Here is a 13,986-nt window from a genome sequence, read left to right on the forward strand (position 1 = left end):
TCACATTTTCAGACAGTTTATTTCAGCATAACACCTCAAACCAAGCTTCAGTACCTGTCACACCCAACAGATCCTCCATCAGCAAGCAGGAATATCTCCAAGTATGACCATGTGTAACATTTTCATCATTTACACATTATCTGTGCAAAAAAAACTTTTTTAAGCATACTATCTTACAAGAAATTAATTCATTGACAATTAGACACCAGGGGAAAAACGGTCACACAATACCCAGTAATCATATTTTGTAAGACAAGTGTTAAAACTTGACAGGGAGAATGTTATTGGGCATGTGTCTACTGTACAGAGCTGGTCTGTTCAGCATTAGGGACTTTACATTAAATAGAAGTATCTTTTCTATTCTCTGTTGATCACTTCCACTCTGCATCTCTTCCCACACCTCCTCTCCATCACCCCCCCCCCCCCCCATCTCTCCTTAAGTCTCTACAATGATGTGTATGGACACTGTGTACCGTGAGTGTACTTGGAACATATAATGTGTCGTGTGTGAGTGTGCACATGTGGTCGTGCCTGTATTGCATGCATACGTGTTTGTGTATGTGTGAGTGTGTTTGTGCATGCACGTGTGTGTTTAAACCTACAGCAAGATCCAGAGTGGTTTAATAAGGCATATGTGGTAAACAGAATGACGGGACTTCACCACTGAGGACGGCATGCGCCCAGCCAGGACAACAGAACACCCACGGCCATGCTCTCTAAACCTGCTCCCTCAATGCTGCCTCCTTCTACGTCTTTACTACAAGCCCAGCTGTACCCAGCATGATTGACCACATCAACCGGCTAATTATTAGAATCAGGTGTGCTAGATTAGGGTGGGAGCTGAAGCCTCCAGAAAGGAAGCTGTCCAGGCCCAGGGCTTGGAGACCACTGGTGTCTGGGCAGCTGCCACAGTACCACTGGTTTCTGGGCCGCTGCCACAGTATCACTGGTGTCTGGGCTGCTGCCACAGTATCACTGGTGTCTGGGCCGCTGCCACAGTACCACTGGTGTCTGGGCTGCTGCCACAGTATCACTGGTGTCTGGGCCGCTGCCACAGTACCACTGGTGTCTGGGCTGCTGCCACAGTATCACTGGTGTCTGGGCCGCTGCCACAGTATCACTGGTGTCTGGGCCGCTGCCACAGTATCACTGGTGTCTGGGCCGCTGCCACAGTATCACTGGTGTCTGGGCTGCTGCCACAGTATCAAAGCCTCAGAATCACAGATATAGAAAATACATTCATCTAAATAAAAAAAATTAAAGCAATGAATTACATAAAGAACGATGGCTCTTGAGAAATCTCAACATGACGTTTCAACATGACATAGTGCATGTCTTATAGTACTGAATAGTACTACCTAGCACTGCATGGTTTTACCTTGCACTGCATCCAACAAGTACTGCCTAGTACTGCATGTTACTACATGGTACTGCGTAGTACTAACTAGTACTGCATGGTCCTACATGGTCCTACAGTAAGAACCCACCCTCTGGTGTGCCAGTAGTTTAAAATTAAACAGTTACAAGGATCACAATGTGTTTAACAATAGCTGGAGTGATCTGATACGTGCAAACAAAAAGACAGACAGACAGAGACGGACAGATAGACAGACAGACAGGCACACAGACAAGACACAAACAAACAGAAACCCATGACGACGACAACAACTCTCGTCAGCCTCTCTCTCTGTAAGAGGCTGTACCTCTGTACGGTAGCTACTTTTACTATCAGACTGACCTGACTGAATGGACTAAACTGCGTTTGTTTAGTTTGTGGAAAATGACATCATCACTTCACCGTTTACAATGTTCTCATACTTTGTGTGTATGGATATAGATGTTTCCCCCGTTGAATGCTCCAGTTGCTAGGTGACGTTCCAGTTGGCAGGTGCTTATTTTGGCTTGAAGTGATGACCCAGCCAGGCGGGACACACGGCAAAGCTCCTCCCTCAACGCCTGAATCACTTCCTGCTTTGAACTCCGCCCCTCCTAGCGTAGTCCATATTGACCCATATATATATATAGATATATTATATATAAAAAAATAAGTTATTGCGCATCCAAAAAAAGTGCATCGTATTTTCAAAAAATATCTCTTTCATTTTCATCTTCTTTCACTTGTCGTCCTGTGTTCCTGAAACCCGCACACGTTTGGTTGACAGTCAAGGAGCGCCCTCTAACTCTGGTCAGGGTGGAGGGAGGTGTGGAGTGGGCGGGGGGTGGAGGTGGGGGGGGTGGAGGGAGGTGTGGAGGGGGCGGGGGGTGGAGGTGGGGGGGGTGGAGGAAGGGGTGGAGGGGGAGGGGGGTGGAGCGCTATGCAATCACCATGGGAACGTCATCTGAGAAGCCACTGATCATTGGAGCATCTTCATCATCATCCCCTGGGAGGGGAGGAAGAGGGGTTGAGAGAGGGGTGAGGGAGAGAGGAGAAAGGAGGGAGTGGAGGAAGAGGGGGTGAGAGATGTGAGGAGTTGGGAAGAAGAAGCGAGAAGAAGTGAAGAAGAGGGAGAGAAGAAAGATGGAGAGTTAAGCTTCAGACGACAGTATGCAGATCAACGTACATGTTTCCTTGTGTGAGACAGGTGTGTGTGTGAGCCGTGTGTGTGTGTGTGCGTCTCACCCAGCTCGTCCCCAGAGGAGAAGATGGCGGCCCCGAGGCGTGAGTTGTAGTGGCTGTTGGCGAAGGCGGTGAAGCTGTTGGTGAGGCGCCGGTGTCGCAGGTAGAGCGCCAGCATGCCGCCGCACAGCGCCAGCAGCAGCAGGAACAGCACGGGCACCACCACCGCCGCCATGTCACCTGACCTGGCCGTGCTGTGGGCCGCCTCGCTGGGACCTGGAAGAGAGGGGTCAAACACAGCATCTTGACTGACTGAGCAGGCAAAGCTGTTCTGGGTCACCCCCATGGTGTTTAACTTATCATTTAACAGCATATATGTGTGTTTGTGCGCTGGTGTGCGTGTGTATATACACATTGTATGTGTGTTTATCTGTATATCCATGTGTGTATGGCTGACCTGAGCCCAGCTGGTCGTACAGGAGCAGGGCGGGCTCCCCACACAGCTGGCCGGCCAGCAGACAGCGGGCCTGGACAGAGAAGGTGTAGTTGTGTCCCGCCTGCAGGCTGCCGATACGGAAGTATGTCTCTGTGGTGTTCCCCAGACACGTGTTGGAGTTGGTCACACTGTCGTGGACGTGCACCTCATAGCCCTGCAGAGACACACACCTTCCATTTACATTGGGTTCATTTAGCAGACGCTTTCAGCCCAAGCGACCAGGGCCGGTCCTTCCTACAGGCGACAGAGGCAGACACTAGGGCGGCATTTTCCAAAGTGCATCCAGTGATGAACCCTCCCGTGTTTGATGTGTCTGTGGGGGCGGTTGAGAGGCCACTCACCCTGCTGTCGTTGAAGCCCTTCTCCCTGACCGCCAGACTCTTCCAGAACAGGAACGCGTGGTCCTTCTCCGTCAGAATCTTCAGAGCCTCAGGGGGAGGCAGAGGTACTAGACACACACAGAATATTGTCAATTAAAAAGAACAGTATATTTATATGGCTATACTGTGTGTGTTGAGTCTGTGTGTGTGCACTTTTGTTGAGGGTGTTGAGAGTGTGTGTACCTGTGTTGAGAGTGTTGAGAGTGTGTGTACCTGTGTTGAGAGTGTGTGTACCTGTGTTGAGAGTGTGTGTACCTGTGTTGAGAGTGTCGAGTGTGTGTACCTGTGTTGAGAGTGTTGAGAGTGTGTGTACCTGTGTTGAGAGTGTTGAGAGTGTGTGTACCTGTGTTGAGAGTGTTGAGAGTGTGTGTACCTGTGTTGAGAGTGTGTGTACCTGTGTTGAGAGTGTTGAGAGTGTGTGTACCTGTGTTGAGAGTGTTGAGAGTGTGTGTACCTGTGTTGAGAGTGTTGAGTGTGTGTACCTGTGTTGAGAGTGTAGCTGGCCTCCTTGCTCATGTTCCTGAGCCTGACAGTGACACTGTAGCGTCCTCCAGGCTCCAGGCCTGCCAGCCTGTACTCCACCGAGTTATTCTTAGTCTCCAGCTTGTAGCTGTGCTCTGTCTTACGGATGGTGTCCCTCACACTGATCGCATATGTCTACACCCACACACACACACACACACAGTGAAAGACAGTAACTAGACTGTGAGTGGGTCGTGTGTGTACCAACGTCAATGTGTGTGTGTGTGAGACAGAGAGTGAGTGTACCAGAGGGGTGCTAGGGGAGTCGTAGGGGGGTTGCCATTTGATCAGGGCCTTGGTCTGCTCCACATGGACCCCGTGGAGGTTCCTGGGGGGCAGGCGCTCGCTGGGGATCATCCGCACCACCACCGAGTCTGAGGGGGGGCCCAGGTAGGGGGCCACAGCCCGCACCTGACACACAAACACCCCCCCGACATACACATACATACACCCACACACGGACACACGCACGCACGCACGCATGCAGACACATACACAGAGAGTTAAGGTTCTAGAGTTAGGAGAGGGACTCTGAAAACAAATTATGATGATGGGGATGATGATGATGATGATGGAGATGAGGATGGGGATGAGGATGATGATAGGGATGGGGATAGGGATGATGATGAGGATGGGGATGGGGATGAGGATGATGATGATGGGGATGAGGATGATGATGGGGATGGGGATGAGGATGGGGATGAGGATGGGGATGAGGATGAGGATGATGATGGGGATGGTTATGAGGATGGGGATGAGGATGATGATGGGGATGAGGATGGGGATGAGGATGATGATGGGGATGGTTATGAGGATGGGGATGAGGACGATGATGGGGATGGTTATGAGGATGGGGATGAGGATGAGGATGAGGATGGAGGATCCTACCAGGAAGAGGTACTGCTCGTTGCCGCCCACAGTCACAGTGATGCTGGAGGCGGACGTGTTCACACAATGTGGCCTCCGATACAGGTCCAGGAAGGAGGTGGCAAAGAACACACCATACACCTGGACACACACACTGGCAGTGTTATACGAGTGTGTTTGACTGTGTGCTGTATCTGTATGCCTGTGTGCGCGTGTGTGTGTACGAGCATGTCTGTGATGTGTACCGTACGTGTGTCTGCGTGTGTGTGTACCTACATGTATGTGTGTGTTTGTGTGTGTACCTGTGCAGGGGGGCCTGTGGTGCTCCAGCTGCAGTCTGCAGAGGTCTGGTTGAGGGCGCGGGCCTTGAGGAGCGGGGGGTCCGGGGGGGGCCCCAGGGTCTGCTGCATGGACAGAGCTGTGGGGCTGTCGCCCACGCTGGTGTGGGCCCACACTGCCACCTCATACACGGTGCCCGGAGCCAGGCTCCCCGCTGGGCACAGACAGGTGCGGTTAGGATGACATCGCCATGTAGGCGTCCTTCTGTGCATGGTCGTCATCGTCCTGATCTAAACAGTCACGTGACCCCCCCACCCCTCTCTCTCTCCTTGCCTCTTCCCTCTCTCATTCTCACTCCTCTGTTCAACCCTCCTGTGTCCCTCTCCCTCCCTCTCCCCTTCTCTCTGTCCCTCCTTGCCGCCCCTAAACACTTCTCTCCTACCAATTCCCCTCTCCTCCCTCTCTCCCTCCATCCCTCCACCTCTCCTCTCTCCCACCATCCCCCCTGTCACCCCCCTCTCCATACCTCTCAGTACAGTGATCACTGTGTAGTTCCTGCTCTCCTTCACGTGAGCGTCGAACTCCCAGGACAGAACCACAACGTACTGCTTCACCTAGGACAAAGGTTACACACGTTACACACACGGAACACATGTTATACACTTGGCACACATGGACGACATGTTACACATATGTCAAACATGTTACACACACAGCACACACATGGACCATACAATACAGTGCAAGGGATAAAGCAGGACTTAAGGAATCCTAATTGCATGTGTGGAGTGTGCAGTGTGCGCGCAGCGTGTCTGTGATATATGTGATATGTGTGTGTGTGTGGTGTGTGTGTGTGTGGTGTGTGTGTGTGGTGTGTGTGTGGTGCGTGTGTGTGTGTGTGTGGTGTGTGTGTGTGGTGTGTGTGTGTGGTGTGTGTGTGTGGTGTGTGTGTGGTGTGTGTGTGGTGTGTGTGTGTGTGGTGCGTGTGTGTGGAGTGTCTGGGGTCCTACAGTACTAACCTTGTGCTCAGAGTTGAAGCTGAAGGAGAAGCTCATGGAGTCATTAGTGATGCTGTCAGCAATGACAGAGGGAGGAGGGAGGGCTGAGAGAGAGAGAGAGAGAGAGAGAGAGAGAGGGGGAGAGAGAGAAAGAGAGAGAGAGAGAGCGAGAGAGAGAGAGCGAGAGAGACAGCGAGAGAGAGAGAGAGAGAGAGAGAGAGAGAGAGAGAGAGAGAGAGAGAGAGAGAGAGAGAGAGAGAGAGAGAGAGAGAGAGGGAGAGCATTTGCAACACGCCCAGTGATGACACACAACAGTACATTCCTACGACTAACAGAAGGTCATTCCAGCTCTGCAGGGACGGTTAGTCATTATTAGCTGGGTAATGTTGGCCTTGTTGTGGTTTGTACCTTTCTGAGGAGTGATGGACTTGACCTCGGACCAGTTTCCTACTCCTCGACTGGTCACGGCTGACACCTGCACACAATTCAGAGTATAGTAGGCTGCACGCACACACAAACATACACAAACAGCACCCACACACAGTGCGTCTCACCCTGAAGCTGTAGAGTGTGTTGGACTGCAGGTTCTTGACTTCAACACTGGCACTGGTGCTTCTGAGAGAGGACCACTCCACACTGCTCCTATCACTGTACTCCACCTGACACACACCCACACAGTCCGGCAACCTTCTGATTAGTATCCCGATTCCCTAACCGCTCAGCCATCTGACTCGATGGCTACCGTGTATATGTGTGTATGTGTGTGTGTGTGGGGGGGGTCAGAGACATACGATGTACTCCCTCAGCAGTCCGTGGGTCTTGTCTGGGGGGCTCCAGGACACCAGCACACTCCCCTCCTCCCCCCTGTCACATGACAGCTGCAGGTTTCTGGGCGGGTCTGGCACTAACACAAACCACAGAACAGCCAATCAGGGTTGTGGTGTGTGTGCACGTGTGTGCTTGAGTGAGTGTGTGTGTGTGTGTGTGTACTCACGTCCCTCAGGCGTCCTGAGTGTGAGCACCTCGTTGGTCTTGTGCAGCTTGTTGAGGCACTGGGTCAGAACCTTCACCTGGTAGCTGCTGTCTGGCTTCAGGAGACTGAGCCGGGCGCTGCTCTTGTTGCTGTGGGTGTCCATGATGGTCCACTGCTGGATCCCCACCAGCCTGACACACACACACACACACACAGAGTTTCAAACCATGAACTCCAGTTCAGCTCGTTGGTGCCGAGGGAGATGGAAGATTCCAGACCGACCTGAAGTAGATGAGGAAGTAGCAGGAGGCGGGCGGAAGGTTTTTGGGGCGTGACCAGGTCAGAGTGACGTCCCCAGAGAAGTCTGCCGTCCACTGCAGGTTCTGAATCTTATAGACCAGGGAGTCGGCTGGAACAGAGCATGGAACCATTACCACACTGCACTAGTGTGTCATTGTACAATTGTAGAGTAGAGTACAGTAGACCACCGTGGCCCTCATTACTGTGCTGGTTTAGAAATAGCATAACTCGGAAGTGCATCGCCACAGGTATGCCCAGCGGTAAAAATCAAGTGCACACCATGTGACGTCCGTAGCAGCTCAGATCTACGGATCAGCAGACTCACCGCTGCAGTTGTCCTCGTCACTGTGGTCAGAGCAGTCCATGAAGCCGTCACAGCGCTCGCTCTCCAGCACACACGCCTCCCCGTCTGCACAGCGAGTCCCGTTCACGCACCACAGTGGGCCTCGCGTCGCTAAACGGGAGGAAGGGTTCAAAGGTCAACATCCAGCTCTGAGCAGGAGGGGGTCACAGTTCAACAGCCAGCTACAAGAGAATGAAGCAGAGAGAGAGAGAGACAGAGAGAGGCCGACAGAGAGAGACGTACGACAGTGGGCCTCGTCTGAGCCGTCCTGGCAGTGGGAGTGTCCATCACATCGCTGCCAGTCGGGGATGCAGTGGGGGGGTCTGAGGCAGAGGAACTGGCCCTGGCTGCAGCGTCCTGGTTGGGGCGGGGCTTGGGTGGAGGCTGCAGGCACTGTGCCCTTGGCTGCTGCCATGGAAACACAAACAAAAAGTACATTTCAGGGTACAGAGCTACCCGGCCATCACACACTACAATACCTGTATGGAAGCTCTCTCACCTGTAGAGCAGCTAACTATCTCACCTATAGAGCAGCTAACTATCTCACCTATAGGGCAGCTAACTATCTCACCTGTAGAGCAGCTAACTATCTCACCTGTAGAGCAGCTAACTATCTCACCTGTAGAGCAGCTAACTATCTCACCTGTAGGGCAGCTAACTATCTCACCTGTAGGGCAGCTAACTATCTCACCTGTAGAGCAGCTAACTAGCTCACCTGTAGGGCAGCTAACTATCTCACCTGACGAGCAGCTAACTATCTCACCTGTAGGGCAGCTAACTATCTCACCTGACGAGCAGCTAACTATCTCACCTGTAGGGCAGCTAACTATTTCACCTGTAAGGCAGCTAACTATCTCACCTGTAGGGCAGCTAACGATCTCACCTGTAGGGCAGCTAACGATCTCACCTGTAGAGCAGCTAACGATCTCACCGGTAGAGCAGCTAACGATCTCACCTGTAGGGTAGCTAACTATCTCACCTGTAGAGCAGCTAACGATCTCACCTGTAGGGCAGCTAACTATCTCACCTGTAGAGCAGCTAACTATCTCACCTGTAGAGCAGCTAACGATCTCACCTGTAGAGCAGCTAACGATCTCACCTGTAGGGCAGCTAATGATCTCACCTGTAGAGCAGTTAACTCTCTCACCTGTAGGGCAGTTAACTATCTCACCTGTAGGGCAGCTAACTAGCTCACCTGTAGGGCAGCCCAGCTCATCACTGCCATCAGGGCAGTCTGCGTAGCCATCGCACACCCAGGTGTTGATGATGCAGGCGCCGGAGCCACAGTGGAACCTGTTGGGGGCGCAGGAGGAGGGGCGGGGGTCGGGGGTCTGGGGTATCTCCTCTCCTGGGGGGTGAGGGAGGAGACTTCAATAAAGAGAGAAGAAAGAGAGAGTGATAGGCAGAAATTGAGAAAGGAGAGACAGGTAGAGAGGTAAAGAGATAGAGAGGGAGACAGAGAGGAAGAGAGAGAGAGGCAGAGAGGAAGAGAGAGAGAGAGAGAGAGAGAGAGAGAGAGAGAGAGAGAGAGAGAGAGAAGAGAGAGAGAGAGAGGAAGAGAGAGAGAGAGAGAGAGAGAGAGAGAGAGAGAGAGGGGGAGAGAGAGAGAGAGGAAGAGAGAGAGAGAGTCCTACCTGTGCAGTGGGCCTCATCAGACCAGTCTCCACAGTCGTTCTCTCCATCACATTTCCACCAGTTGGGGACACAGCGTCCGTTAGCACACTCAAACTGAGAGCTCATGCAGCCAGGCAGCCCAGTAGGGGAGTCTGGAAGCCAGGGTCACACACAGGACACAGCTCAGTAGGTGTCTATACCTGTGTGTGTGTATGTGTGTGTGTGTGTCTGTGTGTGTGTGTGTTTCTGAGAACCCACCACAGTTGGCCTCGTCAGAGTAGTCTCCACAGTCGTCCGTGCCGTCACACTTCCAGCGGAGACTCACACACACTCCGTTGGAGCACTGGAACGTGTACGCGTCACACACCTTCCCAAACTCGGAGGGCGCGGCTGGCAAACAAAAACACAGACTGATCAGGAGCACTATCTCCGCAGCGCCAGTCAATGCGTGTATGTCGTGACTGAGTGTATGTGTGTGTGTGGGGGGGTGAATGTGTGTATGTCGTGACTGAGTGTGTGTGTGGGGGGGGTGAAAGTGCGTGTGCGTGACCCACCACACCCGGCGTAATGCGGGTCTTCGTCTGAGCCGTCCTCGCAGTGTCTGATCCCGTCACACACCAGGGACTGGAACAGACACTGGGCCCGGTTCTGACACACAAACTCCATGTAGCGAGTGCACAGGGGGTCTGTGGAGGAGGGGGCAACACTGTTACACAGGGGACAGCATCACGGCATGACCCAACACTGTTACACAGGGGACAGCATCACGGCATGACCCAACACTGTTACACAGGGGACAGCATCACGGCATGACCCAACACTGTTACACAGGGGACAGCATCACGGCATGACCCAACACTGTTACACAGGGGACAGCATCACGGCATTAGCCAACACTGTTACACAGGGGACAGCATCACGGCATGACCCAACACTGTTACACAGGGGACAGCATCACGGCATGACCCAACACTGTTACACAGGGGACAGCATCACGGCATGAGCCAACACTGTTACACAAGGGACAGCATCACGGCATGACCCAACACTGTTACACAGGGGACAGCATCACGGCATGACAGACTGCTGACAGACTTGTCCAGGCTGCTCACCACAGTGTTGCTCGTCGGCGCCCCCTGGGCAGTCCTGGACGCCGTTGCAGTGGGCGCTGGCAGGTAGACAGGTATCGTTGGAGCACAGGAAGCCATTACAGTGTTTGCCCTCTGTCAACACACACACGCACACACTTCCTGTGAGAACAACACTACACACAGTCGTAACTAGTTATTGGATAGTGACACAGGTTCTTTTTTGATGACGTGGTTTGATATCGTGTCTGAGAGAGTGTGTGTGTGTGTGTGTGTACGTTCTTACCACAGTGCACGCTCTCCTCGTCGGAGCCGTCCTGGCAGTCGTCGTCTCCGTCACACACCCAGCGCTGAGGGATGCAGTGACCTGTGTGGCACTGGAAGCTGCTGGCCTCGCACGTGTGGTGCCCCACTAGGGGGAGAGGGCAGGGAGCCATGAACACATGAACACACACACAAACACACGGTGGTCCTGTGGGAGTAGGTGGGCATGGTTAGTCAGCTCACCTGTACAGTTGGCCTCATCTGACCAGTCCCTGCAGTCGTTGTCTCCATCACAACGCCAGGCCTCCCGGATGCAGACGCCCCGGTCACACGTGAACTCTCCTGGGCCGCACTGGTGGCTATCTGACACACACACACATACACACACACACACACACACACACACATACACGCACAAACACATGAGACATATGCACACACAAGTTGATTTGAGAAGATGACAATGCACACACACGCACACAGCCATCTCACCACAGTGCTCCTCGTCACTGTTGTCACCACAGTCGTCCTCGTGGTCACATTTGAATGCCAGGGGGATGCAGGAGCCCGAGGCCACACAGCGGAACTGGATGGACGGGTCACAGGTGGTGGTGGCTGGAGGAGGCAGAGGTAACAGAGAGAGACAGAGACAGAGAGAGAGAGAGAGACAGAGACAGAGACAGAGACAGAGACAGAGACAGAGAGAGAGACAGAGACAGAGAGAGAGAGACAGAGAGAGAGAGGTTGGAGAAAGGCAGTCACAGTGGGGGGGGTTAGAGAGATGCATAGAAGGATTGTTGGGACGGAGGTCAAGGACATTGCCACGGCGACAGTGCACATTGTACTCACGACACTCCAGCTCGTCGCTCATGTCTCCGCAGTCGTTGTCGCTGTCACACTTCCAGATGCTGCTGATGCAGCGGCCGTTGGAGCACTGGTATTGGTTAGGCTGGCAGCTGTGCTCTGATTGGACAACGGGGAGGGCGGACCAAACAGGAAGCACCAGACACAGGAGTGTGAGTTTAGGTGAGTTTGCCCGGGCAAGAAGTGTCTTTGTGATGTATGTTTGTCAACATCTGTGTGTCCCCACGTGTGTGCGTCTCTCACCAGTCTTGACGCAGGTGTTGTTGACCAGCTGGTAGTTGGGGGGGCACTGACACCGCAGCTGGCCGCTGGGCAGGGGGGTGGAGGGGACTCCGTCGGGGCAGACACAGGTGTGGCGGTGCCCAGGCTGGGGGAGGCAGAGGAGGCTGCAGGGCAGGTCCACACACGCATTATGTCCTGGGGGGGGGGGAAGCAGGCGGGCAGGGAGGAAAAAGGATTGACGTGTGTCATCACTACAATCACTGGTTATCTCAAACTAATGTCAATGACAACCTTCAACACCCGTCCGACACCCTCCCTCCGACACCCTCCCTCCCTCTCACCTCGGGCCTTGCCCTTGTAGAAGATCTTCAGGTCCATGACCCCGGTCAGACGGCCCACTATCAGCTCGTTGCTCTGAGAGCCGGCCTTGGGAGCCTTGAAGATGCCCATCCTGGACCAGTCATCCCAGTACAGGTCGTTCTGGAACACACACACACACACAAAGACTAAATCATTCTGGTTGTATGAGTCTGTGTGTGTTAATTGACCAGGTTTTGTGTTGGCAGTGGGGTGGAGGGTGTAGATTGGGTGTGTGAGACAGAAGGTGTGTTCACATAGGCTGTGTGTGTATGAATATAACGTGCAATAAGGTGTGCGTGTGCATGTAGACCAAACGGGTGTGCATGTGTACAACTATTGTCTATGTGTGTGTGAGTGTGTGAGTGTGTGAGTGTGTGTGTGTGTGTGTGAGTGAGTGTGTGTGTGTGTGTGAGTGTGTGAGTGTGTGAGTGTGAGGACACCTTGAAGACGGCGATGGCGTAGGGGTGTGGCAGTCCCTCCATGACCACACTGCGCTGGCCGCCGCTGAAGTCGGCCCGCTCGATGCGGTCTCCGTACGCCTCCGTCCAGTACAGCCAGCGCTCGTCCGCCGTGATGCCGTTGGGCCAGCGCACGCCCTCCGACACGATGCAGCTCACGTTGGAGCCGTCCATGAAGCTGCGGTACACGCCGGCCGCGTGGTCGCCCCAGTCCGTCCAGAACATCAGACTGGGGAGCGGGGAAGTGTGAGTACCCTTTAGTGCGTGCACGCGTGTTCCTCTGTGTGTGGGTGTGTGTGAGTGTGTGTGTGAGTGCCTCTCACCTCTCTCCAGGCAGCAGGACCAGGGCTCGGGGGTGTTCCAGGACAGAGGAGTTGAGCAGAGTGTGGCGCAGGTCCCCATCTGGGTTGGACACCTGACAACACAGGGGAGAGAGAGGGAGAGAGAGAGAGAAAGATGAGTTACAATGCTCAGCAGCATGTATCTGTTGCCCTGGGTAAGTGTGTGTGCGTGTGTGTGTGGGGGGGAGTACCTCGATCTTCTGTGCCCCCGCGTCCACCCAGTACAGAAGCCTGCTGATGGGGTCAAAGGACAACGCTTCCACATTCTGCAGGTCCTTTCTAATGACCACTTCCTGTCCTGTGCTGCCATTCAGACAGAGACGCTGGAGGGAGGGGAGACAGATGGGGGTTATATACACTTGTATATAACTAAAATATCTATAGGGGTCAGGGTAGGGACCAGAGAGATGGGGTTATATACACTGGCATCTATAGGGGTCAGGGTGCTGACCTGTATGGTATCCAGGGAGATATCGGCCCAGTACAGGCAGTTCCTGTCGTAGTCAAAGTCCAGCGCCACGGCCTCGCGCAGGCCCGTCAGGGGCAGAGGCTGGTCGGTGCCTGTCAGCAGGTCGTAGCGGTGGATGGAGTTCCTCACCGCATACAGGATGAACTCAGTACTCTCTGGAGGGGAACACACACACTCTGTTAGAACTGCACACACACACACACACACACACAGACTGTGAGTGCTATTGACACACACACTCTTAGATAACCACACGCGCACACGCGGTGCAGCGGTTTCTGTCTGTGGGCCATCCACTGACCTCCCACAGGACAGGGTAGCATCTCTCCATCCAGCCTGGTCTCCACATCTCCTCCACTACAGCTGTCACCAGGCACCTTCCTGTACCTGGGGATCACACACAGCGTCCATCACGCTGGGTCTCTAACACTACCAGTAGGTGGCACTGCTCTCCAATATAACCTGCCTGCGGTCAGCTACGATTCCTCATCCGGATTTACACATACCAACACATACATTTGCAGAACTCATGTGACTTAACAAAACACTGAAGTCTAGGCTACTGTTACATGATCATTATATTGTATACCA

At 53.5% G+C, this 13,986-nt stretch overlaps 1 protein-coding gene across 3 annotated transcripts in view; it reads right to left on the minus strand.

Annotated features, from left to right (window-relative positions):
• sorl1 (sortilin-related receptor, L(DLR class) A repeats containing) overlaps positions 1-13,986 on the minus strand; it is a 26,754-nt gene continuing 12,768 nt past the window's right edge. For 2 of the 3 annotated variants that reach the window (XM_047035297.1, XM_047035299.1), the window contains exons 16-48: positions 13,697-13,782; positions 13,378-13,550; positions 13,118-13,249; positions 12,909-13,000; positions 12,568-12,814; positions 12,109-12,247; positions 11,789-11,962; positions 11,531-11,644; positions 11,174-11,296; positions 10,925-11,044; positions 10,704-10,829; positions 10,442-10,552; positions 9,884-10,015; positions 9,588-9,719; positions 9,350-9,481; positions 8,911-9,063; positions 7,959-8,123; positions 7,698-7,826; positions 7,355-7,481; positions 7,094-7,263; positions 6,891-7,003; positions 6,654-6,758; positions 6,508-6,574; positions 6,121-6,203; positions 5,628-5,715; positions 5,125-5,315; positions 4,844-4,963; positions 4,202-4,366; positions 3,916-4,090; positions 3,395-3,501; positions 3,015-3,207; positions 2,621-2,833; positions 1-2,381 (exon numbers count right to left, since the gene is read on the minus strand). In XM_047035297.1, coding sequence (XP_046891253.1) covers positions 2,314-2,381; positions 2,621-2,833; positions 3,015-3,207; positions 3,395-3,501; positions 3,916-4,090; positions 4,202-4,366; positions 4,844-4,963; positions 5,125-5,315; positions 5,628-5,715; positions 6,121-6,203; positions 6,508-6,574; positions 6,654-6,758; positions 6,891-7,003; positions 7,094-7,263; positions 7,355-7,481; positions 7,698-7,826; positions 7,959-8,123; positions 8,911-9,063; positions 9,350-9,481; positions 9,588-9,719; positions 9,884-10,015; positions 10,442-10,552; positions 10,704-10,829; positions 10,925-11,044; positions 11,174-11,296; positions 11,531-11,644; positions 11,789-11,962; positions 12,109-12,247; positions 12,568-12,814; positions 12,909-13,000; positions 13,118-13,249; positions 13,378-13,550; positions 13,697-13,782 — 4,465 coding nt within the window. In that variant the 3' untranslated portion in view covers positions 1-2,313. The remainder of the gene's footprint in view (positions 2,382-2,620; positions 2,834-3,014; positions 3,208-3,394; positions 3,502-3,915; positions 4,091-4,201; positions 4,367-4,843; positions 4,964-5,124; positions 5,316-5,627; positions 5,716-6,120; positions 6,204-6,507; positions 6,575-6,653; positions 6,759-6,890; positions 7,004-7,093; positions 7,264-7,354; positions 7,482-7,697; positions 7,827-7,958; positions 8,124-8,910; positions 9,064-9,349; positions 9,482-9,587; positions 9,720-9,883; positions 10,016-10,441; positions 10,553-10,703; positions 10,830-10,924; positions 11,045-11,173; positions 11,297-11,530; positions 11,645-11,788; positions 11,963-12,108; positions 12,248-12,567; positions 12,815-12,908; positions 13,001-13,117; positions 13,250-13,377; positions 13,551-13,696; positions 13,783-13,986) is intronic. The other variant, XM_047035298.1, reaches the window with a different exon arrangement.

This window comes from Hypomesus transpacificus, chromosome 15, assembly GCF_021917145.1.
Source record: "Hypomesus transpacificus isolate Combined female chromosome 15, fHypTra1, whole genome shotgun sequence".
Taxonomy (NCBI): Eukaryota; Metazoa; Chordata; class Actinopteri; order Osmeriformes; family Osmeridae; genus Hypomesus; species Hypomesus transpacificus.